Source organism: Macaca mulatta, chromosome 10 (assembly GCF_049350105.2).
Source record: "Macaca mulatta isolate MMU2019108-1 chromosome 10, T2T-MMU8v2.0, whole genome shotgun sequence".
Taxonomy (NCBI): Eukaryota; Metazoa; Chordata; class Mammalia; order Primates; family Cercopithecidae; genus Macaca; species Macaca mulatta.
Genome location: NC_133415.1, coordinates 15,885,460 through 15,912,875, shown reverse-complemented (window position 1 = coordinate 15,912,875; position 27,416 = coordinate 15,885,460). Strand labels below are relative to the sequence as shown.

The 27,416-nt window shown below is 48.5% G+C and overlaps 1 protein-coding gene and 1 long non-coding RNA gene across 34 annotated transcripts in view; one reads left to right on the top strand and one right to left on the bottom strand.

The window, feature by feature from the left end:
- Positions 1-4,948: 4,948 nt before the first annotated feature.
- On the bottom strand, positions 4,949-7,373 carry LOC144331761 (uncharacterized). Its single transcript, XR_013399181.1, has 2 exons — positions 5,944-7,373; positions 4,949-5,278 (listed from the first exon to the last, which is right to left on the bottom strand). It is a non-coding gene; the product is annotated as an uncharacterized LOC144331761 (long non-coding RNA).
- Positions 7,374-14,585: 7,212 nt separating this feature from the next.
- Positions 14,586-27,416, top strand: part of APOL6 (apolipoprotein L6) — a 30,896-nt gene continuing 18,065 nt past the window's right edge. For 11 of the 33 annotated variants that reach the window (XR_013399174.1, XR_013399175.1, XR_013399173.1 and 8 more), the window contains exons 1-4: positions 14,586-15,055; positions 20,167-20,255; positions 23,843-23,939; positions 26,053-26,887. Coding sequence is in view for 5 of the 33 variants with exons in the window: in XM_077949852.1 (XP_077805978.1) it covers positions 20,216-20,255; positions 23,843-23,939; positions 26,053-26,887 (972 nt within the window). In the remaining 28 variants the exon portion in view is untranslated. Of the gene's footprint in view, positions 15,056-15,612; positions 15,899-20,166; positions 20,256-20,489; positions 20,663-23,502; positions 23,940-26,052; positions 27,371-27,416 lie in introns of those variants that run through there. The other 22 variants (XR_013399168.1, XR_013399167.1, XR_013399169.1 and 19 more) reach the window with 17 other exon arrangements.

The window sequence follows — 27,416 nt, the reverse complement described above, 5'->3', positions numbered from 1 at the left end:
AAGGGGAGGTGCTCTCCTCGGTCTACCCTGAAGGCTGCACGAGGGGCGTAGAGAGGGCATGGGTGTGGTTACTTCTGGGTTGCAGGACACGGGAGAGGAGACCTTACTCCTTAGGGGAAGCCGGGGAGCGCAGGGGCCCGTCTGGGCGGTCTCTAGGCCAGGTCCTCTCCTTCCTTCTTCCCTCCCCAGCATCCTGCAGCCACACACATTGTCTCTCCCCAGGCACCGCCCATCCCTATCCCAACACCTCCCCCATTCCCTTGAAAAACAATCAAACCCCGGCTCCCCCAGGAAGGAGGCATCAGCGTCAGCCCTGCTCCAGGGCGGGCGCCCCAGGGAGCGGGCGGGAGAAGCAGAGAGGAAAAATGAAACCACAGTCACCCCAGGCTGCGGCTGGTTTTCGCTGTTCTCTCTCAAATCAAACACAACCCACAGCAGAGTCATTTCTTCTTTAAAAGCCCATTTGTGGCTCATGCCTGTAATACCAGCACTTTGGGAGGCCGAGGCGGGTGGATCACAAGGTCAGGAGATTGAAACCACCCTGGCTAACACGGTGAAACCCCATCTCTACTAAAAATACAAAAAACAAAAAAATTAGCCAGGCGTGGTGGCGAGCGCCTATAGTCTCAGCTACTCTGGAGGCTGAGGCAGGAGAACTGCTTGAACCTGGAAGGCGGAGTTTGCAGTGAGCCGAGATCGCGCCACTGCACTCCAGTCTGGGCAACAGAGCGAGACTCTCTCTCTCAAAAAAAAACCAAAAAAACAAAAAAAAGCCCATTTGGTCCTCGGGAGATATTCCTGTTCTTCCCATTTGTGTGACTTGGACTCATTTCTTGGGAATCAATGCCCCATCCTTATTCTGCTGAGACAGGATTGGGTTCCCCTTCCAGAGTTGCATCACAAAACATCCTAAATTTATCTGGCAATTTGGAGAAGCCTCAGTTTACCCCATCGGGCACAGGGTTACAGCCTAAGCTATGGGAAGTGTCAGCATCCAGGAGGCAGCAGACTTCACCTGGGGAGAATGTGAGGGCGGAAGAGAAGGACCCTTTCGGGGATCAGCAGCATTTCAGAATTGGGAAGAGGAAGAGGAGGTGGGGAAGAAAACTTCCTAGAGGGGACGACAGGGTCAGGCCTGCATCTGGAGGGTGGATGAAAGGGAAGCCTCATGGGAGATGAGGAGGACTACTAAGGGTTTCTTATGTACCAGGCTTGGGTGAGGACAGAAATACAAATATGGCTGCCTACACTGGTGTGTTAGCATACTAGCAGCTGTAACAAACAGCCCCTAAATCTCATGATGTCCTTAACCGTGACTCAAAAGATTTAGTTCTCATTTACCTCCCAGTCCAATGCAAGTTGAGAACAGGGCTCTCCTACACCCAGTGATTCAGGCACTCAGGCTCCCTCCCCAAGGACTTCCAAGACCCCCATCCCTCTGCATCCAGTAGGCAAACCACTGGAGAAAGAAATGAGGGTGGGCTGGGCATGGTGGCTCAAGCCTGAAATCCCAGCACTTTGGGAGGCAGAGGTGGGTGGATCACCTGAAGTCAGGAGTTCGAGACCAACCTGGCCAACATGGAAACCCTGTCTCTACTATAAATACAAAAATAAGCCTGACATGGTGGTGGGTGCCTGTAATCCCAGTTACTAGGGAGGTTGAGGCAGGAGAATCACTTGAACCCGGGAGGCAGAGGTTGCAATGAGCTGAGATCATGCCATTGCACTCCAGCCTGGGCGACAAGAGCGAAACTCCATCTCCAAAAAAAAAAAAAAAAGGGGGGGGAGTGGAGGATCTTTTAGGGGGTATGCCTGAAAGTGGTGCTCATTGCTTCTGCCCAAATTCCATTAGCCAGATCACAGCCTCAGGCACCACTTACTTGGAGGGAGTTGTGGGAATAAGGTTTCTCTGTGTGCCCAGGAGGAAATGAAACCGGGCTTGGTGACGGTACAGCAATTGCCTGCCCAGTCACGGCCCAAGATAATAACAATAATCTAGTGGAAATATGAGAAAGGGAAGCTGACAATAATATTTATATAAAGAATGCACCCTAATACTCCACACAGCTCATAATAGGTGCTCAGTACTTTTTCAAGTGAGTGTTTTATCACCACTGATCAAATACACAGATGCTGGGGCAGGTGCCAGGGGCTGGGGAGAGGGTTGATGGCACAATAGAGGCAAGAAAGGTGGTAAGAGCAAAGCTAGAGAAGCAGGAACGCACGCGGAATGTTCAGAAAACCCAGAGAAGACCAGTTTGGCCGGGTCAGAAGTTTTGTGAAGCGGATGGGTCGTGGAGGCAGTTGGAATGTGGGCTTGGAGGGCATGGGGAATGACTTTGAACTTGAAGAATGTTGGCAGCTTTCAGCAGGCCCTGAGGAGTGGCTGTGGTTGTGGGCTGGGGTGGGGGTTCCCAGGCATCCTGGATGAATCATCAGGGTCAGTTAAAATTAGTTACCACGACCCCGCAGGGGAAGCCAAAAGACAGTTGTGTGTCTCATGTGGTAGCCGGGATTTGCCTCGCTGGGGGATCTTCCTAGTTCAGAGATGGGGGAGCCTGTGTTCTATGTGGTCCCAGGAACCCCGCTGTGCACTGTTGGGCAGCACCCCAGGCTTCTGACCCTGACAGCAGGATCACACGAGGCCAGTTTGGCCCAAATCTCCAAGAGCTGCCCTCTGGCCTCCATTGCCTGGCTGTCCCTGGACCTTGCCAACTCTTCCTGCAGGGCAGCCTCCTTCACTCACAAGATCAGGCCCATCATCCCCTTACCTGTTCTCGGGACCTTCACTGCGCCTTTGCAGCCCGGCTCATGATTGTCATTGTGAACTGGATAATGACTGGATAGTGACTTTTAAAGTTTTAAATAAAGTTTTAAATCGCCTCCCCACCCCAATCCCCCCACCTCCTCACCCCCACCTCTCCACCTCCACCCACATCCCCGCCCCACCCCCCACTTCCTCACCCCCACCTCTCCAACTCCACCCACCTCCCCACCCCACCCCCCACTTCCTCACCCCCACCTCTCCACCTTCATCCACTTCCCCACCCCCACCCCCCACCTCCTCACCCCCACCTCTCCACCTCCATCCACTTCCCCACCCCAGCCTCCCACCTCCTCACCCCCACCTCTCCACCTCCACTCACCTCCCCACCCTCACCCCCACCTCTTCACCTCCACCCACCTCCCCACCCGACCCTCCACCTCCTCACCCCCACCTCTCCACCTCTCCACCCCCGCTCCCACCTCCTCAACCCCATCTCTCCACCTCCACTCACCTCCCCACCCTCACCCCCCCTCCACCTCCACTCACCTCCCCGCCCCCACCCCTCCACCTCCTCACCCCCACCTCTCCACCTCTCCACCCCTGCCCCCACCTCCTCACCCCCATCTCTCCACCTCCACTCACCTCCTCACCCTCACCCCCCACCTCCACCCACTTCCCCACCCCCACCCCCACCTCTCCACCTCTACTCACCTCCCCATCCCAACCCCCATCTCCTCACCCCCAGCTCTCCACCTCCCCACCCCACCCCCACTTCCACCCCCACCTCCTCACCCCCCACTCCCACCCCACACCTCACCCCCACCCCTACGTCCCCACTCCTGACCCCCTCACCCGACCCCTACCTCCCCACCCCCACTCCCTGCCTCCCCACCCCCACCTCCTTACCCCACCCCCACTCCCCACCTCTTCACCCCCCACTCCCATCCCCACCCCCACCACACCTCACACCCTTGCCACTATTCCGTCATTATAGCTCAAGGAGAGTCAGGAGGGCAAATGATCCCTTGGAAAGGGCAGGATATAAGGTGGGGAGAGTCCTTGCAGACCCTCAAGGAAGGGACAGAAAGCCCTTCAGGTCCTGGGAGGAGGGAAGAGCGGGAGGAAGAGACAGAGGAGTGAGTCGAGGCGGGATCCCTGCATTCACTCACTGGTCTCCTGGCTGACGTTTGAACCTTGTGTGTTGGGGTGGGGTGGGCCGGGTGGGTTCTAAGGACTTTGGGGCTACCCAGCACCCCGCTTGTGTAACGATCCATCCTCTCTCCAGGTTTGCTACCAGCCAGGTTGTGCACTCATGAAATCCTTACAACAACCCTAGGAGGTAGATACTCGTTATTACCCGCTTTACAGGGGAGGAAACGCCCAGCTAATTTTTGTATTTTTTATAGAGACGGGGTTTCACCATGTTGCCCAGGCTGAATTTTAACTCCTGTGCTCAAGTAATCCAGCTGCCTCAGACCTCTCAAAGTGCTAAGATTACAGGAGTGAGCCACTACGTGTGGCTTAAAATGTACTTTAAAATTTAATTTAAATGTGTTTGATAAAGATTTGATAAAGATTCAGTGAGATAAAGGAGATATTTGATGAAGATTCAAAGAGATAAAGGACAGAACTACAGAAATACCTTGGGGGGTGTTGGAGAAAGCATTTCAACAGAGGGAACAGCAAATAGAAAGAAAGGCCCTGAGGTAAAAGTATGTCTTGCTCATTCAAGATACTGTCACATTCCACGAGCCAGAAGTGATTTCTGTCATTTGCAATCAAAACATTCCTACCAGCTGGGCATGTGGCTCACATCTGTAATCCTAGCACTTTGGGAGGCCAAGGCGGGCAGATCACCTGAGGTTGGGAGTTCAAGACCAGCCTGACCAACATGGAGAACTCTTGTCTCCACTAAAAATACAAAATTAGCCGGGTGTGATGGCGCATGCCTGTAATCCCAGCTACTCAGGAAGCCGAGGCGGGAGAATTGCTTGAACCCGGGAGGCGGAGGTTGCAGTGAGCTGAGATCACACCATTGCACTCCAGCCTGGGCAACGAGAGTGAAAAAAAAAAATTCTTTCTAATATAGCTTCCCTGATTACCCCTCAAGAAGCAGACCCTCTTCCCTCCCTCCCAACTGCCTGCTCTCTGCGCCCCGGCCACATTTACTATCAGTTCTCACTGCTTTGCACAGCTGCCTTTATTTTAAATCATTTGTTATTCAGAAACATCATTAAACACCTATTATGTGCAGCGTGCATGATCACACCCTGACATGATACTGTCTCCCACTTATGAGTGCCATTAGGAAAGTTCAGAGAGGCTCATTTTTCCCAGGGCCACAGTCACAGCAAAGGGCAGAGCTGGGATGCAAACCCAGGCTTGTCCAAGCCCAAAGCCCACGTTTGCAGAGTTGGCATCCCAGCTCCATCTCAAGTGGAAGACACTGGGCATATGTTCTGGAAGGAAGGAATGTCAGCTTCTCCTTTGGAACTCAGGTGCAATTCAAGCCTGTAAGGAAAGCAATGTTTTTGATAACAAAGCTTCGGCCAAATGGTACAGTAATCGCTTTATGCACACAGCAGCTCATTTCATTTCATTTCATAAAGCCCTTGTAAGGCAAGGTTTGCTATGTGCATTTTCAGGTGAAGAACCGGAGACTCTGACGACCCTGCTGCGACCTCACCTGACTGGTCTGTGCGGCTCCTTATTCCCAAGAGTTCTCAATTCCCTCCTCTGAGTCCTGCAAAGCACTTTGCATGGGGCTAGGCTTTGCTGTCAGCAGCCCTTGCTCTCACCAGGGCACCCCCCCGAGCTGAAACCCCTGAAGTCCAGAGGCCCCTCTGCAGAGCCAACATAGTCCCTAGAAAAGATGCTGGCTCAGATGGAATCTTAACCCTGGCTCCCTGTCCCAGTGGGAGATCCTAGCTTCCTGGGGGTGGCCCTGCCAGAGCTCACATCCCACCCACCCTCCTCTGTCCCCTGCAGTTCCTGATGGGCTCATCCTTCCCTGTGTTTGAGTTTCCATCCTCCCACCCCACCCTAAGGCAGCCGGGCCACTCCCCAAGACTGAGGGCCCACTCCAGCCTGGGAAGCCTGGGGTTAGGTGGAGAAGGTGTATCACGCTGGACCTGGAAATGCAGTGATTTGGGGCAGGTTTTGGCTTCTCCACTCACCTGTGAGCCTCAGGGTGGGGGCCAAGTTCAGTATCTTAGTTGCTCCTCTACCCAACAGGAAGCTTCCTGACCCCATCAATGCTCTCAGAGATAGTGCATTAGTTGACCAGGGCCGCTATAACAAAGGACTGCAGCTTCACGGCTTAGAACAACAGAGGTTTATTTTCTCGTAGGTGTGGAAGCCGAAAGTCTGAAATCAAGGTATGGTAGGGTTGGCCCTGCTGGAGGCTCCGAGGGAGAATGCGTTCCAAGCCTCCCTTAGTGTTTGGTGGCTGCTGGCAATTCTTGGCTTGCAGCTGCGTCGCTTCAGGCTCTGCCCCCATCTTCACATGGCCCTCCTCCCTGCGTGTCTCCGTGTGCTCTGCTTTTCTGTCTCTTTTAAGGACACTGTCATTGGATTTGTTCTTAAATCAGGGATGATTCCATCTCAAGATCCTTAATTACATCGGCAAAGACCCTGTTTCCAAATAAACTCACATTCACAGGTGACGGGGATTAGGACTTGGACGTCATGTTTTGGGATCACTCTTCAACTCACTGTAAACGGGCAAATGCAGGCTCAGAGCAGAATGGATTTGCTCAGGATCCACGGTACACTTGGGCAGCCAAAGGACTTCCCTGCTCTCTCGATGCTGGACCAGTACTCTGCCTCCAGCTCCACACTGCCCCGGGTTTCCGAGACTCTCTGGGAACGTGTTCAGTGAAAAAAACATCAGGAGACTGTCTGGACTCAAGAGTAACAATGTCACCATGGGAGGGAGTTTCCCTTCCTGGTTGGCTCGGTGCCTGGGACCCTGGCTGGCGTGCAGGCCTCACTCTGGTGAATAGGCCATGTCACACCCTAATCAGAGCTGCTGCTCTCATCCACTGCTCTGCAGAGGCCAGACTCAGCCCCAGACACAATGAGAATGGTGAGAGGACTGAGGTCCCCCTGCCCTCCGGGTCACTCTCTTCTCCGGAGATGCTTCCTGCTCTCTTTGATGAGAACCAGAGAACACTGCATAAAATTTAAACTGATTAATTATGATTCCAAATCCTTGGCTCTTAGAGGCTACAGGGCAGAACGGTTAGGATTCTGGCTTCGAAACCCAGTCTGCCTGGGCTCAGGCCCCAGCTGCAACATTTGCTAAGCGTTTAGTCTTGGGCACATTTTTCTTCTCCAAGCCTCACTCCTCTCATTGGTAAAGCAGGACAATGGCAGACTGACCTTATAGAGTTATTAAAAGGATTAACCGGCTGGGCACTGTGGCTCACGCCTGTAATTCCAACACTTTGGGAGGCTGAGGCGGGCGGATCACCTGAGGTTGGGAGTTCGAGACCAGTCTGACCAACATGGTGAAACCCCATCTCTACTAAAAATACAAAATCAGCCAAGCGTGGTGGTGCATGCCTGTGATCCCAGCTACTCCGGAGGCGGAGGCAGGAGAATCTCTTGAACCTGGGAGGTGGAGGTTGCGGTGAGCCGAGATTGCACTGAGCCGAGATTGCGCCATTGCACTACAGCCTGGGCAACAAGAGCGAAACTCTGTCTCAATAAATAAATAAAGAAATAAATAATAAAAGGATTAACCTGAGCACATAAAGCAATGATCACAGAACCCATAGTAAGATCAGCAGAGATGGCTACTGCTGTTGCACTGTTCACTGTGGCCTGAGCTCTAAATAAAGGCAAATGTCTCTGTAATCAAGTTCATAGGACTCCCAGCCCTCAGCGTATCCTTGCTAGAAGATTCTCTCTTCTTCCCAGACATCACGCCAGTGCCATTCAGCCCCAGAGCTTTGCTTTTCTGTGCGAATCAGAATTCATGTCCACACCTTAGGGAATTACTACAGGCCATGTCAATACTGGTTTGAAGAACTTCTAAGAGAAAAGAAGCTCGTCTGATGTCATCATCTGCATTCAGGGTTGCTCTGGAAGGGGAAATAAAAGAGGTATGTTCTTGCCTTAATAAAATAACCTAAGATCATCCCATAACACCTGTCGTCAAGGACAGATGCCTGTTAGGCCCCTTCTTGTCATGCGTGCTCCCCCCTCCATGGCACTCTGAGCACAGATCAGTGGTACAGATCTCTGGGGGACAAGCTGCTTGTAGGGGCCATAGGAGCCTTGTCCAACTCAGCATTGATGCAAGACTCCTGCTTCTGGTCATCTACAGGGAAGGAGCGAGGGGACTTCTTCCCTCTTTTTTTTTTTCTTTTCCTTTTTTTTTTTTTTTTTTTTTTGGAGATAGAGTCTCACTCTGTCGCCCAGGCTGGAGTGCAGTGGCGCGATCTTGGCTCACTGCAACCTCTGCCTCCCAGGTTCAAGCAATTCTCCTGCCTCAGCCTCCTGAGTAGCTGGGATTACAGGTGCCCACCACCACACCTGGCTAATTTTTGTATTTTCAGTAGAGACGGGGCTTCACCATGTCAGCCAGGCTGGTCTCAAACTCCTGACCTCAGGTGATCTGCCCTCCTCAGCCTCCCCAAGTGCTGGGACTACAGGTGTGACCCGCCGCACCCAGCTGACTTCTTCCCCCTTAATTCAGAAGACTTTCTGACCTCTCTGCAAATTTGCCTGGTCCCTAGACAGTAACCCTTGAGCTCGGCACAGCACAAGACAGGAATTTGAGTAGTTCTGTGTCAAGCCAAATACTTGCCTTCTTTCCCATGGGATTTTGGAATCTAAGCTTTAAGAATGTTAGAGTCTTTTTTTTTTTTTTTTTTTTTTTTGAGACGGAGTCTCGCTCTGTCACCCAGGCTGGAGTGCAGTGGCCGGATCTCAGCTCACTGCAAGCTCCGCCTCCCGGGTTCACGCCATTCTCCTGCCTCAGCCTCCCGAGTAGCTGGGACTACAGGCGCCCGCCACCACGCCCGGCTAGTTTTTTTGTATTTTTTAGTAGAGACGGGGTTTCACCGTATTAGCCAGGATGGTCTCGATCTCCTGACTTCGTGATCCGCTTGTCTCGGCCTCCCAAAGTGCTGGGATTACAGGCTTGAGCCACCGCGCCTGGCAAGAATGTTAGAGTCTTAAAGAAAAAGAATCTTCGCCTTAAATGCAGAACAGTGTGGGTCCTCCTAGCAGCCCAGATGTGGCTGTCACCAGGCACTGCCTTGAGCCTCACCCTAACCAGCCCTTCTTCAGGGCCACATTAGAGAATCCAGGCCCATAGTCAGAAGGAGCTGGCAGCATCCCAGGGCCGTAGGGAGACCATCCTGACTGGATGCCAGGCAGCAACAACCAAATAAAACCCAATTCGCTTTGTTGCTTCTTCCCTGGTGCCACACCTTGCCAGTCCTTTCTGGCCCATCTGGCTTCTTCTCGGCTCCATACCTCCTCCATTGCCAGATGCTATGCTTTGCCCTCTTGCCCCAAAAACTGCTTCCCCTAAGGACTGGAGCTTGTGTTCTGTCCTACCCGCTTTGCTCGTGGAGGACTGGTCAGTTTAGCTGCCACGTCCCACCCCTCCACAAGCCCCCGTCCTCTCTGGGATTCTGGTGCATGCGATTTTCTCCAACTCATTGTATTCGAACCAGGCCTACTATGAGCTGTGAAATTTAGGTCCCTTGGACTCAACAAAGGTTCACTGTGCTAGGTGCTAATTGCCAAGGAGAAAAGATGTGGGTCCTGCTCTGATGTCACCTAGCAATGGGTAGAGAGCTGGGAGAGCTTAAGCTCATCGCCACTGAAGCTAAGTCCCTTAGATAAGGCAGGGGGCCGGAATGAGAGTGAGGGAAGACACTGAGAGCGACAGGAGGCAGCCAAATGCCCAGGCAGACAGGGGCAGGTCCCCAGTGAAACTCCACCTTCAAGCCAAAACACAGCCTGAAGGCTGAAAGACCAGACTGCTGGTCCTGGATGAAACCCCCGACCCAGAGTGAGAACATCTGTTCCTGTTTGCCCACCCTTTCCCGACAGATTCTTTCTGAATAATGCTTTTTTTTTTTTTTTTTTAATTTTTTTTTTTTTTTGAGACGGAGTCTCGCTCTGTCGCCCAGGCTGGAGTGCAGTGGCCGGATCTCAGCTCACTGCAAGCTCTGCCTCCCAGGTTTACGCCATTCTCCTGCCTCAGCCTCCCGAGTAGCTGGGACTACAGGCGCCCGCCACCTTGCCCGGCTAGTTTTTCATAATTTTTAGTAGAGACGGGTTTCACCGTATTAGCCAGGATGGTCTTGATCTCCTGACCTCGTGATCCTCCCGTCTTGGCCTCCCAAAGTGCTGGGATTACAGGCTTGAGCCACCGCGCCCGGCCCTTTTTTTTTTTTTCTAAGATGGTCTGTCTCCCAGGCTGGAGTGCAGTGGCACAATCTCGATCACGGCTCACTGCAGGCTCAACCTCCTGGGCTCAAGTGATCCTCCCACCTCAGCACCTCCCACCCCCCATCTCCCCAACACACACACCAGTCTCTAGGACCACAGGCACACCACCATACCCAGCTAATTTTTGCATTTTTTTGTGGAGACGAGGTTTCACCATGTTACCCAAGCTGGTCTGACTCCTAGGCTCAGGCAATTCTCCAGTCTCAGCCTCCCAAAATGCTGGGATTACAGGCATGAGCCACCACGTCTGACCTCATTTCCCTTTATTATCTCTTGCGACCCACTAGGCTGATTTCAGGACACAGTAAATTGTGACTTGCAGTATGAGAACCACCAAGCTGGATAAATAGCTTCCTTGCTTTTGCTTCCAGTGCTCCAAGATGATGCGTCACTTGCAACCTGCTAACTAAAATGCCAACTAACCTCACCTCTTGCACAACCTGTACCTCCTGTTCCAGCCCCCGCCTACCCCCACCCCACACCTGGCCAGGCTACCGCAAGGAGAGCAGTTTGCAAACTCACTGATCATTCAGCCACAGAACAGAGATGTGGGTGGGCTTCTGCGATGTGCTTTAGTGCAAAGAACTGGAGGCAGACAGATGTGGGTTGGACGCCTAACCCTAGTCATGTTAGACACTATGATCTTGGATGAAGTCCTGGGACCCAGGAGCATCAGCCTTGGCAGCTATAAATTGGGCTTGTGTCCCCTGCTTCATAGAAGAAGCACATGGAAGAAATGAGATCATGAGTGAAATATTCCCAGCACGTGCTCCACATGTAACATTCTGCACTTGGAAGTTCCCATCCACCAAACCCAGGATGCCAGACATCTCCATTTTTAATTCAGGGTAGAAAGGAGGAGACATCCCCTCAAGAGTCTCTCAGATCTCCCATGAAAGATGAGTCCTTGGGGCCGGGCGGGGTGGCTCACGCCTGTAATCCCAACGGTTTGGGAGGCCGAGGCAGGTGGATCACCTGAGGTCAGAAGTTCAAGACCAGCCTGGTCAACATGGTGAAACCCCATCTCTACTAAATATACCAAAAAAGAAAATAGCCAGGTGTGGTGGTGGGCACCCGTAATCCCAGCGACTCGTGAGGCTGAGGCAGGAGAATTGCTTGAACCCAGGAGGCGGAGGTTGCAGTAAGCCAAGATCGCACCACTGCACTCCAGCCTGGGCGACAGAGCGAGACTGTCTCAAAAAAAAACAAAACAAGGCCGGGCGCGGTGGCTCAAGCCTGTAATCCCAGCACTTTGGGAGGCCGAGACGGGCGGATCACGAGGTCAGGAGATCAAGACCATCCTGGCTAACACAGTGAAACCCCGTCTCTACTAAAAAATATAAAAAACTAGCCGGGCGAGGTGGCGGGCGTCTGTAGTCCCAGCTACTCGGGAGGCTGAGGCAGGAGAATGGCGTAGACCCGGGAGGCGGAGCTTGCAGTGAGCTGAGATCCGGCCACTGCACTCCAGCCTGGGCGACAGAGCAAGACTCCGTCTCCAAAAAAAAAAAAAAAAAAAAACAAAAAGCAAACAAACAAAAACTTCCTCACAAGAATCCCAGGAAGGAGACAGAATGGAAGTGGGTGAGGGTTAGTTGCTGTGGGCCAAGAAACAAGGGTGTGGCCATGCCAGGCCTGGCCCTTTTGGTGGTCCTGGGTTCAAGTTCAGTGCTCCGCTCTCCCCTTGTAATGGCTACTTCCCTGCTTCACTCTGGCCTGGATTCCCAGGATCCTGAAACTGCTTCCAGGCAAAGCAATGCAGGTTACGATGGAACTTTTGCTACATTTGGCAAATTGCACTCAGGACAGTGTTTGCTCAAACTCTCCTTACATGCTGTAGCCAGAGAGAAGAGAAGAAATTCAAGAATCTCAGGGTCAAAATGTGCTTCAAGGCCTTTCTCTCCTCCCTGTCTGTGCCAGGGGCCACTGGGCCGAGGCGTGATGAGTTCTCTGGGAGGCAGACAGCCTGAGCCCAGGGTGGGTTGGTTGTGGCTGCAACACAGAAAACCTGCGGCTCCTCAAGAGAGGTGCAAGGCAAACCAGAACCCAGGTGTCCGGGAGCCGGTGATGCCTGGTGGGAGGGTCACAAAGGACCCTTTTTGTGGGCCAGTGGAACCCCAGAGGGCCAGTGCAAGCCCCTGCTCCCAGATGCCATCTCAGAGGCAGGCAAATTTCCTCCTTCCTTCCTTCCTCCCTCCCTCCCTCCTCCCTTCCTTTTCCTTCCGTCCTTCCTTCCGACAGGGTCTCGCTCTGTCACCCAGACTGGGGTACAGTGGTGCAATCTCAGCTCACTGCAGCCTCAATGGGAGGCAAACTTTTAAGAAAACATAAAAAGCCCTGACAGAAAATTCGAACTTAAATTGCCTGAACATTCACCCCCAAATGACAGACTTTACCCAAAAGAGTGTGTGTGTGCGTGCGTGTTTTTTTTTTTTTAATTTTTTTAAATTTTTTTTTTTTTGAGAGAGTCTCACTCTTGCCCAGGCTGGAGTACAGTGGCATAATATCAGCTCACTGCAACCTCCGCCTCCCAGGTTCAAGCGATTCTCCTGCCTCAGCCCCCCGAGTAGCTGGGATTACAGGTGCCCACTACGACACATAGCTAATTTTTGTATTTTTAGTAAAGATGGGGTTTCACCATGTTGGTCAGGCTGGCCTTGAACTCCTGACCTCAGGCGATCTGCCTGCCTCAGCCTCCTGAAGTGCTGGGATTACTGGGCCTGCCTCAGCCTCCTGAAGTGCTGGGATTACAGGCATGAGCCACCGTGCCCCGCCCGGCCTGAGAGTGTGTTTTAAACCACAAGAGACTGAGGGGTCTTCAGGCAAGTTTGTTTCTTTTCAGCAGGTCTTGGGCCTTGAGGGAAGGGAAGTGGACTCTAGGAAATTAAACAACTCCCCACTTTTGTTCATCTGACCTATAGGGTGGATGTTTTCTGTTCCCTTACATAAGCAGCACTTCCCTGCATTTGGCTACAGAACATTTTTCTCACACAGCATCTCTTGGGGCGATCGTTTCACAAGAGCCCTGGTGGTAAACACTGCCCCTCATCCAATGGCCGGTCTGGCCCCTGAGACTCCCAGGACCGAGCAGTGACCACAACATCTGGGTCTGTTGCCAGGGAAAACAGCAGGCAGGCCTGGGATGGCTCAGCGACCCCAGCCAGGCAGCCAAGTCCGCTTCAAGGTCACGCTGTGTTTAGAGTGTTCTCCAAGTGTGGGAGGCCACAGCAGGGCTGGCTTGTGGAATCTGGGATGCCAGGGTTGGAAAGGCCCCTACAGGACCCAACTCAGCAGCGCTTAACCCCTCATTCCTGCTCGTAGGGCCCAGTGACAGGAGGTGGCCTCCATCGTCGCAAAGGCAGGACTGGCTAGGTGGGCCACGCCTTCTGCAAAGCAACAGCACCCAGTGTGGCCTCAGCTAGGGGTGGTGACTGGGGATTTCTGCAAACCACGTGACTTCTGATCACAACGTGACAGAAATGTTAGAGAGACACAGATCTCAGCCCGTAACCACACTGTGGGCTCATTCTTGCAGACACAGCGCCTAGGACTGGTTCTTAGCTGTGTAATCACTAACAACCCACAACTTCTAGAAGCCTGAGTTTCCTCTTCCTTAAAGTGGGAGACAGAGTATCACATCCTGTATCTCCAATCCTTGAGGCCAGATGCATGTCAGAGTCCCCAAGTGATTTTTAGAAAGGTAATGGGGTGCAGGTATCACGTACTGTGTAACCCACCCACCCCCAGCAGCCCTCCTCAGTCAAACATATTAATATTTTTACAGTGACAGTGAATATTCAAATTAAGGAAGAGACATAAAAACCATAAGTGAATTCATGCCAGATCAGCTCAGGTTTTGTCACTAAATGAATAAATTATTATTTTTTTTAAGTTTTCGTTTTCAGGCCGGGTGCAGTGGCTCACACCTATAATCCCAGCACTTTGGGAGGCTGAGGTGGGTGGATCACTTGAGGTCAGGAGTTTGAGACCAGCCTGGCCAACATAAAACCCCATCTCTACTAAAAATACAAAAATTAGCCAGGCGTGGTGGCAGGCGCAGGTAATCTCAGCTACTGGGGAGGCTGAGACAGGGGAATAGCTTGAACCCAGGAGGCGGAGGTTGCAGTGAGCCGAGATCGTGCCATTGCACTCCAGCCTGGGCAACAGAGCAAGACTTCATCTCAAAAATAAAATAAAAAATAAAATAAAAAAGTTTCCATTTTCAGAGGATTCTGCATTTCAGAGTTATTAGCCCTTAAATGCCGGCCGTGCACCTCATAGGGCTGTTATCCACATCAAGATGCTGTGGAGGGAAGCAGTTTCAGAACAATCAGTGATGATCGCTACTGTGAATCCACTATTCATCAGGTGCCCCATCGCTTGCTCATGGGCTCCTCACCATAGCTCTAAGCCACAGGAGCTATTTTCATACCCCATATAGGTCCATCCTATAACACAGCCAGGACAGAGACGAGAGACTCAGGCCTTCTGACTTTGATTCTGCTCTTTCATCTCGTTGTGCATGCAGTTAGAGAAACAGGCAAAAAGGAAAATGAAAGTGCACAGCTGGAGCCCATGATTTCCTGGAAGAGCCCGAGAGTTTGGCTTTTTTTTCTCCTGCAGCACTTAACAGAAACCAGTTTTGCAATCAATTCCCGTTCAAAAGCCACCCTACTCTTCCTATCTGTCTTTCTCCAGCCCAGACGCTCACAGCCTCCTGCAGGACCGGGGGCCTCGGAGAGTCAAGGACAGAGGTTCAGGATCTTCCTCTCCCTCGGGACCCGAGGCCACAAAGGAGAGCTCCGTGGAGAGAAGGTGAGATGGCAGGCAGAAGTTGGGGGAGAAGGGGGCTGCTGCTCTAGTCCCTGAAGGACAAAGCCCCCAAGGGGTTAGCTTTAGGCACCTGACTTAGGAAAAAGAGCTGCTGTCCAAGCAGCGGGGTTCAAATGCCAGCCAGAGCGTGGGGAGAGTCTGAGGATCAATTTCTCCTATGTTAAACCCGGTAGGTTTCTGTCCCTTACAGCCATTTGAGGGTTAAATCAAAACGTGATAAAGCATGTGATGTGACTAGCCAAGCTGCATTTGCCCCTCCACTGCTGGGGATCCAAGGGCTTAAGCAGAGGTGATCTGGCACTTAGAAAGCAGGTGATTTCAGCTGGGCGCGGTGGCTCACGCCTGTAATCCCAGCACTTTGGGAGGCCGAGGCGGGCGGATCACGAGGTCAGGAGATCGAGACCATCCTGGCTAACACGGTGAAATCCTGTCTCTACTAAAAATACAAAAAATTAACCAGGCGTGGTGGCGGGCGCCTGTAGTCCCAGCTACTCGGGAGGCTGAGGCAGGAGAATGGCGGAGCTTGCAGTGAGCCGAGATCGCGCCACTGCTCTCTAGCCTGGACGACAGAGCAAAAAAAAAAAAAAAAAAGAAAGCAGGTGATTACATCAGCCGCCACAGGGGTTTCTCTAGAAATTCAGTATAGGAGTGGTTTAGGGGTGTCATTTCACAAGAAAAAGGGTGCTGGGTGAGTTGTCCGGAAACTGCAAAGCCAACCTACCGAGTTTTCTAGATTGTAGGTTTATGTGAAGTTGTTTAGGAAGAGGGTGAGGGAGTTTGTGATAAATATTAGGGTGACTAGGCCAGGCGCAGTGGCTCATGCCTGTAATCCCAGCACTTTGGGAGGCTAAGGCAAGTGTCTTGTTTGAGCCCAAGAGTTTGAGACCAGCGTGGGCAACATAGTGAGATCCTGTCTCTAAAAAAGTCAAAAATTAGCTGGGCGTGATGGTGCACACCTGTAGTCCCAGCTACTGGGTGGATGGGGGGTGCTGAGGTGGAAGGATTACTTGAACCCAGAAAATCAAGAATGCAGTGAGCAGTGATCACACCACTGCACTCCAGCCTGGGCAGCAGAGTGAGACCCTGTCTCCAAAAAAAAAAAAAAAAAAAAATTGGGAGATTATCTTGAAGCTGTGTTTTCAAAGTAAGCAGACTTTTCTTACTTAGATTGTGTATCTGAAGAAGTTGGTTTTGTGGGGGAAGGCAGGTAAGGAAAGACTGTCATAAATATCCTATAAGCTTTAAAATGAAAATAATGTCTCAAATCCTCTCCCAATACAACTCTCATCTCACAACCACCGAGAGCAGGTCAGAGGGGAGGGAATGGGATCTGCTCAGACGAGTTTCCTGCTGTTACCTTTGCCCTGCATCCCATAGAACTAATGTAAAAAAAAATAGGAGAGGTACTGGGGGACTCTGGTGAAAAATGGGGTTCCAGACCAGGGTCTCTCACCCCCGGCACCCTTGTCATGTTTAACCAGGTGATCCCTGGTTGTGGGGGCCGTCCTGTGCATTGTAGGGTGCTTGGCAGCATCCCTGGCGTCTGCCCACTACATACCCTCTCCAGTTGAGACCATCAAAAATGTCTCCAGATATTAGCAACGTCCCTGGGGAGCAAATGTGCCCTGACTGGGACCAACCACTCCAGACTCAGCGTGGCTGGAATCGTACAGGCTCTCCTGCTTACTGTGTAACACTGGCCTCCCTATGTCTCAGTTTGCACATCTGTAAAATGGGCATAATCTTGGCATCGATTTCACAGGGTCACTGTAAAGCAGGTAGATGTATGTCTGGCGAAAGTAAGTCCTTAAAGGTGCCAAGCCCCTCAAATCAAACCAAGCTTCACATACCAGAGAGGGGAGAACGTTTTTATCTTTGACACATTAATTCTTTTTCATAGACTGCCCCAAAGAAATAACCAAACATGTAGACACACATCTATATAAGGATTTTAACCAAAAATTATAAATACAAAATTTAAAAATAACTGAAAACAACCCAAAGTTTCAACAGTGAGAAAGTTACTGAATGTGTAGTGATACATTGGTATAATGAAATGTGACACGGTTTCTATATATCACCTGGGGAACTACTACCATACAATGTTTTGTTTTTTTGTTTTTTTTTTTTGAGACGGAGTCTTGCTCTGTGGCCCAGGCTGGAGTGCAGTGGCCGGATCTCAGCTCACGCAAGCTCCGCCTCCAGGGTTCATGCCATTCTCCTGCTTCAGCCTTCCGAGTAGCTGGGACTACAGGCGCCCACCACCTCGCCCAGCTAGTTTTTTGTATTTTTTCGTACAGACGGGGTTTCACTGTGTTAGCCAGGATGGTCTTGATCTACTGACCTCGTGATCCACCCGTTTCGGCCTCCCAAAGTGCTGGGATTACAGGCTTGAGCCACCGCGCCCAGCCCCAACGATACAATGTTAAGTGACAAGAATTCACACAAGCTACCTGAACAGCATTCATTTAAATTTTGGGTTTGTAAAATAAAATGTCACTAGTTTTTATTTCCATGTGGTGAGTGTACAGGTGGATTTTATAATTTATTTCTAAATTTTCAACCGTAAACTTGTATTCATTTAAACAATTAGAAAATGAATGGCTATAAGAATTTGTGTCCCAGGCTGGGCATGGTGGTTCACTCCTGTAATCCCAGCACTTTGGGAGGCTGAGGCAGGTGGATCACCTGAGGTCAGGAGTTCAAGACCAGCCTGGCCAACATGGTGAAACCCATCTCTACTAAAAATACAAAAATTAGCCAGGCGTGTTACCACATGCCTGTAATCCCAGCTACTTGGGAGGCTGAGGCAGGAGAATCGCTTGAATCTGGGAGGTAGAGGTTGCAATGAGCCAAGATCACGCCATTGTACGCCAGCCTGGGCAACGAGAGCAAAATTCCGTCTCAAAAAAAAAAATTAATTAATTAAAAATTAAAAAAAAATAAAGAATTTGTGTCCCTTCAGAGTATGTGAGGGAGGATTTTTTTTTTTTCTAACTTTTTACAAGTGGAAGGGAAGAGGATGAGAGAAGGGAGGATGAGCTGAGCAAGAAGCCATATCTAGGAAATGGCATTTCTGCCGTAAGTGCTGGACCAAGTACCAAATGTAGGGAAGAGATCCAAAGGAATATATTGGCTTCCCTAGGGCTGCTGTCAGAAAGCACCACAAACTGGGTGGCCTCAAACAACAGACATTTAGTGTCTCATGGTTCTGGAGGCTGGAAGTAAAAAATCACAGTGCCGGTAGGGCACACTTCTGCTGCAGGCTCCCAGGAGACCCTCTGTGCCTTTTGCAGCCTCGGTGGCTTCTGACAGCACGACTCTAATCTCTGCCTCTGTCTGCGCGCGGCCTTCTTTTCCATGTCTCTCTCTGTCACCTCTTCTTATAATGACACCAGTGGTGGATTTCGGGGCCACCCTAAATCCAGGATAATTTCACCCGGAGATCCTTCACTAATTTTAACTACAAAGACCCTATTTCCAGATAAGGTCACATTCTAAGGTTCCAAGTAGACATGAATTTGGCAGGGGAAGGGGCACACTATTCAACCTGCCTCACAGGAAAACTGTTTTTTTTTTTAAATTGCTTAACGTATCACAGACAGCCACGTGGCAAAAAATATTGATACAAAAAGTATGAAGGGACCTAGAGAAAAGCAAGCTTCCACTGGTTCCTGACCCTTAATCTCATCACTGATTACTGCTATTAAATTTTTTTTTCTTTTTCTTTTTCTTTTTTTTCGGAGACAAGGTCTCACTGTTTTACCAAGGCTGGTCTCCGACTTCTGGGCTCAAGTGATCCTCCTGCCTCAGTCTTCTGAGTAGCTGGGATTACAGATGCAAACCACCATGCCTGGCTACTTTCCTCCCACTTCAGCCTCTCAAAGTACTGGGATTAAAGGCATAAACTGGCCAGGCTTGGTGGCTCATGCCTGTAATCCCAGCACTTTGGGAGGCCAAGGTGAGCAGATCACTTGAGGTCAGGAGTTGGAAACCAGCCTGGCCAACATGGTGAAACCCTGTCTCTACTAAAAATTCAAAAATAGCCGTGTGTGGTGGCAGATGCCTATAATCCCACCTTCTCAGGAGGCTGAGGGCAGGAGAATCGCTTGAACTCGGGAGGTGGAGGTTATAGTGAGCTGAGATAGTGCCACTGCACTCTAGCCTGGGTGATAGCACAAGACTCTGTCTCAAAAAAAAAAAAAAAAAAAAAGCATAAACCACTGCATCTGGCATAGATGCTTGTCTATATAGTCACATTTAACTTTTATGTATACAAATGAACCCTGCCTTTTAATTTACCAATGCATATAGGAGATCCTTCCACATCTGTTCACATGAATTTGCCTCCTTTGGTTTAATGTCTGCATAGGATATCATTGTTTGATAGGCCATAGTTTTTTTAATCAGTCCACTTTAAGTGGAAATTTAGGTGTTTTTTTGTTTGTTTTTTGTTTTTTGTTTTTTACTATTAATAATGTTACAATACTTTTTTTTTGTACTTGCCTGCCACTTTAAAAAAAGTTTCTATTTTGAAATAATTATAGATTTACATGCAGTTATAATAAATAATACAGAGAGATCCCATAGACCCATTACTGAGTTTCCCAAGTTTAATTTACTGCAATTTTCTCACATGTGGATGTATGTGACTACCACTAATCAAGACACAGAACAATTCCATCCCAAGGATTCCTCTTACAGCCACAGACATTTCCTTTGCCTTTGTGATTTTGCCCAACTTTTTAGTTCCAACTTTTTTCGAGTCACTGTTTCAGTTGTATCTCCTGTAAGAAACATACAAAGTAGTTGGGGGTTGCTTTCTAAGCCAATCCGAGGTAAGACACTATTTTTATCCTATTTATAATTATGAAAAATGCAGAAACTAGTTGCTCCTGAACATTTATTGAGCTAGGCATTTTACTAGCTATTTTACTTATCTATAAGTTATATCTTATTATCTCAAACTATTTCTCTTTTCTGAGAAGGGAAACGTACAGTGGTATCTTGAATGTCTTGAAACCCCAGAACAGGTAAGTGATAGAAAGGGGCTTTGGATCCATACTAATGAGAAGGCCTTCTTTCTCCTCTAGAAAGGTAGTACAGCGTCTCTTCTCAGCCAGAACACCTGTCATTCTGAATATGAGGAGGATCAGAAACACGCTATCTCCAGCCTGCCAAGGTATGTTTTCTTCCATTCCAGCTATTGTCACTGGCAGGTAAAGCAGAATCTTCGTAAGATAAAGATGGAAAGCAAGATTCAGAATGTTGAAAAATACAGGGAGACACAAAGGCTGTCAATCATATTCAAATGTTTCACCCTGGATTCCAAAATGCCATTCTCTGTGAGTTCTCTGTGTGCTTCACTAGCTGCTCCTGTGTTCCATCTCTTGTTCTTCCTCCTCTCTTTCCTCAGGTCCCACTGTTGGAGTGCTCAGGATCCAGTTCTTTGACTGCACTTTGTCTCTACTGTTACTCTTATCCTGGGGTTCTCACCCAAGTCATGATTTCAACTACTTTCTGCACTGATGGCTCCCAAATTTGATCTCCAGCCAGAAACAGACTCAACATCACTTGGCTGTCTAACAGGTTTCTCAAACTTAACCCATCCCACACTGAACTCTATCACACCCCACGACAAACACATATCCTACCAAAAAAACCTTCACCCCTTCCCATCTCAGTAAATGGGATCTTCATTGTAACAGTTGTTCAAGGCCCAAAAATATGATGTTATCCTTGACTCTACTCTCTCACCTCCCACATGCGCTGGTGAAACCTGTGGATTTCTGCAAATCTAACTGCTGCCATCACCCCTACCAACATAGAGCTCCTAAAATTTTTACCTTGTAGATAGAAGGACTGGGGGACTCTTTTATTCTGTCTTAGTCTGTTTTGTGCTGCTATAACAGAATACCACAAACTGGGGAATTTATGAAGAAAAGAAATTTATTTCTCACAGTTCTGGAGGCTGGGAAGTTCAATATCAGGGTGCTAGCATCTGGCAAGGACCTTCTTGCTGTGTTATCCCATGGCAGAAGGCAGAAGGCAGAAGGGCAAGAGGGTGTGTGCAAGAGAGGCGAAGGAAGGAGGCTGAACTCTACTACTACCCTCAATACTCACACCAATTTACTTCTTCTGGTCACCAAAATGTGTGAGTTTTTCCCCCTACACCAAGCAATTCTCCACTTCTTGATGAGAACAAACTTGGCATCCTACAGTTTAACTCAATTCAGACACTATCTCCTTGGAGATACCATTAGATCCCACAGGTTAAGGGCTCAGTCCCATAAGACTGCCCCTACTTCAGACACCAGTTGTAAGTGGTGGGTCCCCAGGTTACCCACAACTTTTGTCCAATGTGGTGACACATGGAAGATTTCCACACCCCCTTCCTCAGTTTCAATAATTTGCTAGAACAGCTTGCAAAACTCAGGGAAACATTTATTTACAATGACCAGTTTTTTATAAAGGATCCAACTCAAGAATGGCCAGATGGAATTGATGCACAGGGCAAGATATGGGGGAAGAGACATGGAGTTCCCATGCCCTCTCTGGGCACACCACCCTCCAGGTATCTCCATGTGTTCACCAACCCAGAAGCTCTTTGAACCCTGTCCTTTTGGGCTTTTATGGAGGCTTCCTTACACAGGCATGATTGGTTAAAGAAACTATGGACCATTGGTGGTTAACTCAATCTCCAGTCTCTCTCCTCTCCTGGAACTCAAGGGCTGAATATTCCAACCCTCAAATCACATGGTTGTTTCCCCAGACGACCAGCGCCCCCATCCTTGGAGGCTTTCTAAAGTCACCTCATTAACATCAACTCAGGTGTGGCTAAAAGGGCCCGGTTATGGTTAAGAAAAGATGCTCTTTTCACCTTTATTGTTTTCATCACCAGGAAATTTCAAGGGTTTTAGGAGCCCTGTGCCAGAAATGGGGATGAGAACCATACACACACACACACACACACACACACACACATATACACACGTATATGTAATTATATATCTATATATAATTATACTTATAAATCACAATATCACAACATATTATGTTTTTGGGAATACAATTTGTACAAAGGGGCCTTGTAAATTACTGCTTTGTTCGGTGAAAATGATCCTTTAATCATTACTGTCCATGTGGTCATAATATTTGTGAGAGAACAGAATACGCTACTCCGAGATACGCCCCTTTGGCATAGGGATTCTTGAGGTGAAGGCAATTAAGAAGAAGCAGATGCAGGAAGGCTCTCTGTCCTCTCTCTATTTGCCTAAAAGCAAGACCTAAATTTACAAAGGTCTTTCTATCAAGGATAATAAAGGTTAACCACTGAGAACTTTAGACCTTTATGGGCCTGGAGATGGTACCAGAGGAAGCTGCGTAACAAACTTTATTGACTAGTCTCTTTCTATTCTTCATTTCGTTTTTATTTGTCTACCCACAGTTTGGTGGCCCTCAAGATGCAAAGTCTTTTTCTTCATCTTGTCACTTCTCTAAAATTGTATAATTCTTTGTTGAGTGTGGTTATATAAGCAGGGAGTTCTAAGCCACTCCTCTGAGAATTGTTTATTCCCTGGTGTCTCCTACATACACTTAAGAGTACATTTCTGTTTGTTTTTCTCTTATTTATCTGTCTTGAGTTACAGGGGTTCTAGTTGAGAACTTAGAAGAATAGAGGGAAAATTTTTTTTCCCTCTCTTATAATATCCATCTAAGAAATCACTCACCCAGGTCAAGATGGAGAACAGGAGATTTCCTTGTACTTCCTCCTCCCAGTCAATAATCGCCCCACCTGAGAGAAAACCATGATTCTGACTTCTACAACCAATTCATTTGCATATTATTGAACTTCATATAAAAGGAGTCATTTGTTTGATTTCTTTCACTCAATAATAATGTCTGTGAAGTTATTCCATGTTGTTTGGGTATCAGTAGTTTTAAAAGTTGTTATTGCTATGTAGTATTTAACTATATAAAAATACTATAATTTGTTTGTTTATTCTTCTATTGATTGATGTATTTGGGTTGTTACCAGCCCTTGGCTATGTATGGGAGGAAAAGTAATTTTTTTCTCAACCCTCATAAGTTCTTAGCTGGAACAGACTCCTGTAACCCAAGACAGATTAACAAGAGAAAACCAAGCAGAAGTGTGTTAACATGTCTATTTCATATGGACATGGGAGAGATCCAGGGATTAAATAATTCTCAAAGAGGTAGCTTTGAATTCCTGTTTCAATACACCTCCAACAATGAACAGTACATTTTTAGACAAGTAGTAAGACAGTGGAAAAGGGTTTTAAGTCTCCAGGAGGAACACTTTATGGGAAGGCAAGTCAATGTCATCTTTGGTGATCGAACTTTATCCTTTCTGGTAGTGAGGAGATGAGGGACAGCTTTACCTTTGTAAATTTATGTCTTGCTTTTAGGCAAATAGGGGGAGGGTGGAGAACTTTTCTTGTACCCACTTCTTCTCAATTGCTTTTGGCTCAAAATAATCCTTATGCCAAAGTGGCATATTTTGGGGTGGTGTATACTGCTACCCTCCAATAAAGAGGTCACAATGTATTGAACTGACTATTTCACCGCATGCATTTATTGTGTGTAAGCTACACCTCAACATACAATTTTAAAATAATAGTTTGCAAATATTTAGTATGCTATATGGTTGTTATTTTGATACCACAGAATCCAAAATCCCTCCACACCTGAATTTCATAAGGTTTCATCATATGTGCAGTAATGTTGTTTTTCTACATTCCTGACCAGAAAATCATTTGACTCCTGGGGACACAGATTTGGTGCCACAGATGCTGCTGGACAACCAGGCAGAGGAAGAAAGTGAAGCTGGTGTTGGTTTGGAAAGGTAACCCAAAAGGCCTAGTCCCCAGGGAGAGGGCTGGTTCTGTTGAAATGCTGCAGGCATCCTCACAATAAGGAATACATGTGCTCTGATAGGATTACCTGTGGGGCCTTATCTTCCCGCTGGTCTCTATTATGCATACGAAAATCCGTTCCCCTAGGGAAAAAAATACTTCACAGAGCTAAAGTAAATATTTTGGAGAGCAAGTCAAGATTGAGTCAGTCACATGGCGTTGGGCGATAAGACTCCAAAGATAGAAGTTGCTCCACTCTGGAGCCTCATCTCTGTAACTCTCTTGAAGACAGGAACTCCATTTCTTCAGCTCATATACCACCAAGGAAGGAAGCCATTTGGTGTTAACAAATTAATGAATTTAAGCCCAGTTACTGGTAAATCAGCCTCCTGCACAATGTGTGCAAGTAACAAATATTTGCTCTGTGAATTAGGTGAATTATGTGTAGTATCTCATGGAACTGAACTGAAATGTTATCCAATGCCAGTAGACATCACCAACTGATACAGGATGTACTGGAGCAGAGATGTTCACTTGTGAGATGCTTGGTTTAATTAAGAAACACATGAAGTCAAGCTTCTATTAGTTATCAGCCATGCTAAAACCAAAACTCTACAGTTAATATACAGTGGCATTGTTGATCTTTGCAGCTACGTATCTATTTGCTGTTTCTTTTTGTCTAGCATACCTTGAGGAAATACAAAGATCAGGGTGGGCTAAACTATGGCATCTTTTATGTCTAGGGTTCTTCATCAGGACCACCCCGCTTGCCTTCATCCCACCCCTTCCCCATTGCAAGCCCTGGTGATCTTCTGCTCTGTTAACTGATTTACATCTGTGGACTAATGGATAATTGGGCCTAAATTTATTAATTCATTAATACTTAAAACATATGCTCGATGGTATATTTAGTTTCTAATCTTTCCCACTGAGGAATTCTGTGCATGTGTGTGTGGAAAGAGAGATTTAAAGATAAAAACATTTATGGACATACATATACTTCAATGAGGAGGCCATGACATCAACTGACAGATGAGAGGAAGGGCAGAAAGCACCAAGTTTAGGACTCAGAGCCCACCCAACGCTCCATCTTTACCTTGCATGTTCCTTTGGGAGTGTCCTCTTTTCTCTCTGGGCTTGAGGCCCCCCACTGAATCATAAAGGAGATGGCCCAGATCCTCTCCAGGGTCCCCTCCAGCTCTGATGTTCTCCTTTGGGCCAGGGCATCTGTTATCACCAGGCCTCCTTGGCTCACCCTGAAAGAAATGCACAAATGGCACCTTACATGAGAAAATGCCCCAAGCAGTAGGCTTTGCTCTCACCCTGATGCACCTCTCCCTTGAAGGTCAAAGCCAACTGACCTGGCAAAGATCCCTTCGTACTTCGTCCTGTGAAATGTTGGAGGAAGAGGGGTCTGGGTCTCTTTGTCTCAAACTTCTTCCATAAAGGACCAATCCCATCTGCTTGAAGGGTCAAGTAAAGCTGACCAAGAGCAAGGAGAGCATTCAGGACATGAATAATAATTTATCTCAACTCTCAATGTGTAACTCCTGATAGAAGCAGAGGCACACCCCACGTAGCCAGATTCAGGGTCATCAGAGTGGAGGATGTATGACTCAATATGGCCCCCTCCACCCTCCTACTCACTTCTACACATCTGGGACTCTCATCCCCTGCCCACTACCTTGTCTTCTCTTTCTCCTACTTTTCCCAGATCTCTCCCGCCGTTGTTCCCAAGTTCCTTATCTTGAGTGGGGTTTTAACATTTCCCCACTGCCCCTCCTCTGCAGCAGTGCTGTGCTTTCTCTGAACAAGGCTGAAAACATACCTCAGGACTTAATCTTCCTTCCCTATTCCTTGACCAAGGCTGGGGTGACTCACATTTATCCTTCCACATGCCCCTCTTACGTGTTTCTTTTCTCCACGGAACCAGTAGTTTTCAGCGAAAGTTGAACTACTCTACAATGCTCTGGGACTTTTCAGGGGATTTTGTAGGGAGGTACAGGGAGGATTCGAAGTTGAGAGTGGCAAGAATATCCAAGAGCCACAAGCAGTTTCCCATCTGGGAAGCTGAAGCAAAATCTTTATTTCATTTCTCCTCAGGGATGAGGAAGATGTTCCTCTGTGTGAAGACGAGGAGCTACAATACAGAGATCTGTCCCCTGAAGAAAAAATATTTTTGAGAGAATTTCCCAGATTGAAAGAAGATCTAAAAGGGAACATTGACAAGCTCCGTGCCCTTGCAGAGGATACTGACAAAACTCACAAGAAATTCACCAAGGCTAACATAGTGATCAACTCTACTGCTGTCATCTCTGACGCGATGAGCCTCCTGGGTTTAGCCTTTGCCCCAGTAACAGGAGGAGTAAGCCTATTGCTCTCCGCCACTGGTCAAGGTTTGGCAGCAGCAGCTGGGGTCACCAGCATTGTGAGTGGTATGTTGGAAAAATCCGAAAATAAAAAAGCCCAAGCACAGGCTGAAGACATACTGCCCACCCATGACCAAGAGGACAGGGAGGATGAGGCAAACAGGGCAGACTATGTCACAGCTGCTATAAAGATTACCTATAATGGTGTAAGCGTCTTGAAGGATGCCAAGAAAAACATCCGTGCATTTCAGAAACTCAGAGCTGACCCACACTTGGCCAGTGCTAGCAAGCGTCTTCTGACCACTGGCCAAGTCTCCTCCCGGAGCAGCAGGCAGATACAAAAGGCCTTTGGGGGAACAACACTGGCGATGACCAAGAATGCTCGCCTGCGGGGAGGTGTGATGTCCGTCATCTCCCTTGGCTTTGACTGCGTCGCTCTCTCAAAGGGATGGAAGCACCTGAAGGAAGGAGCAAGGGCAGAGTTTGCGGAAGAGTTGAGATCCAAGGCCTCGGAGTGGGAGAGGAAACTCACAGAACTCACCCAGTACTACGAGAGCTTGCAACAGAAAGTAAGGTCAAGGGCCAGAGGGGTAGGGAAGGATTTAACTGGGACCTGTGAAACCAAGTCTTACTGGAAGGGGTTAAGGGAGCATGTGTGGGTGTGGGTGTGGGTGTGTGTGTGTCTGTGTGTATGTAAAGTTTACATGAATGTTTCTTAGGACATGGCATACAATGGCCTTGGAGGTCCAAATAATATCAAGTACATCTTGGAGATGAGGGTGCCTGTCCTGGACAGACCTAGGCATGCCTTCTGTTTATCCCTCAATGCTCCTTAAGGCCTATTGCTGGGAAAAGGGTCTCCCCTGTTTGTTTGTTTGTTTTGAGACAGGGTCTCTGTTGCCCAGGCTGGAGTGCAGTGGCATGATCTCGGCTCACTGCAACCTCTGCCTCCTGAGTGCAAGCAATTCTCCTGCCTCAGCCTCCCAAGTAGCTGGGATTCCAGGCATACACCATCACGCTCAGCTGATTTGGGTATTTTTAGTAGAGACAGGGTTTCACCATTTTGGCCAGGCTGGTCTCGAATTCCTGACCTCAAGT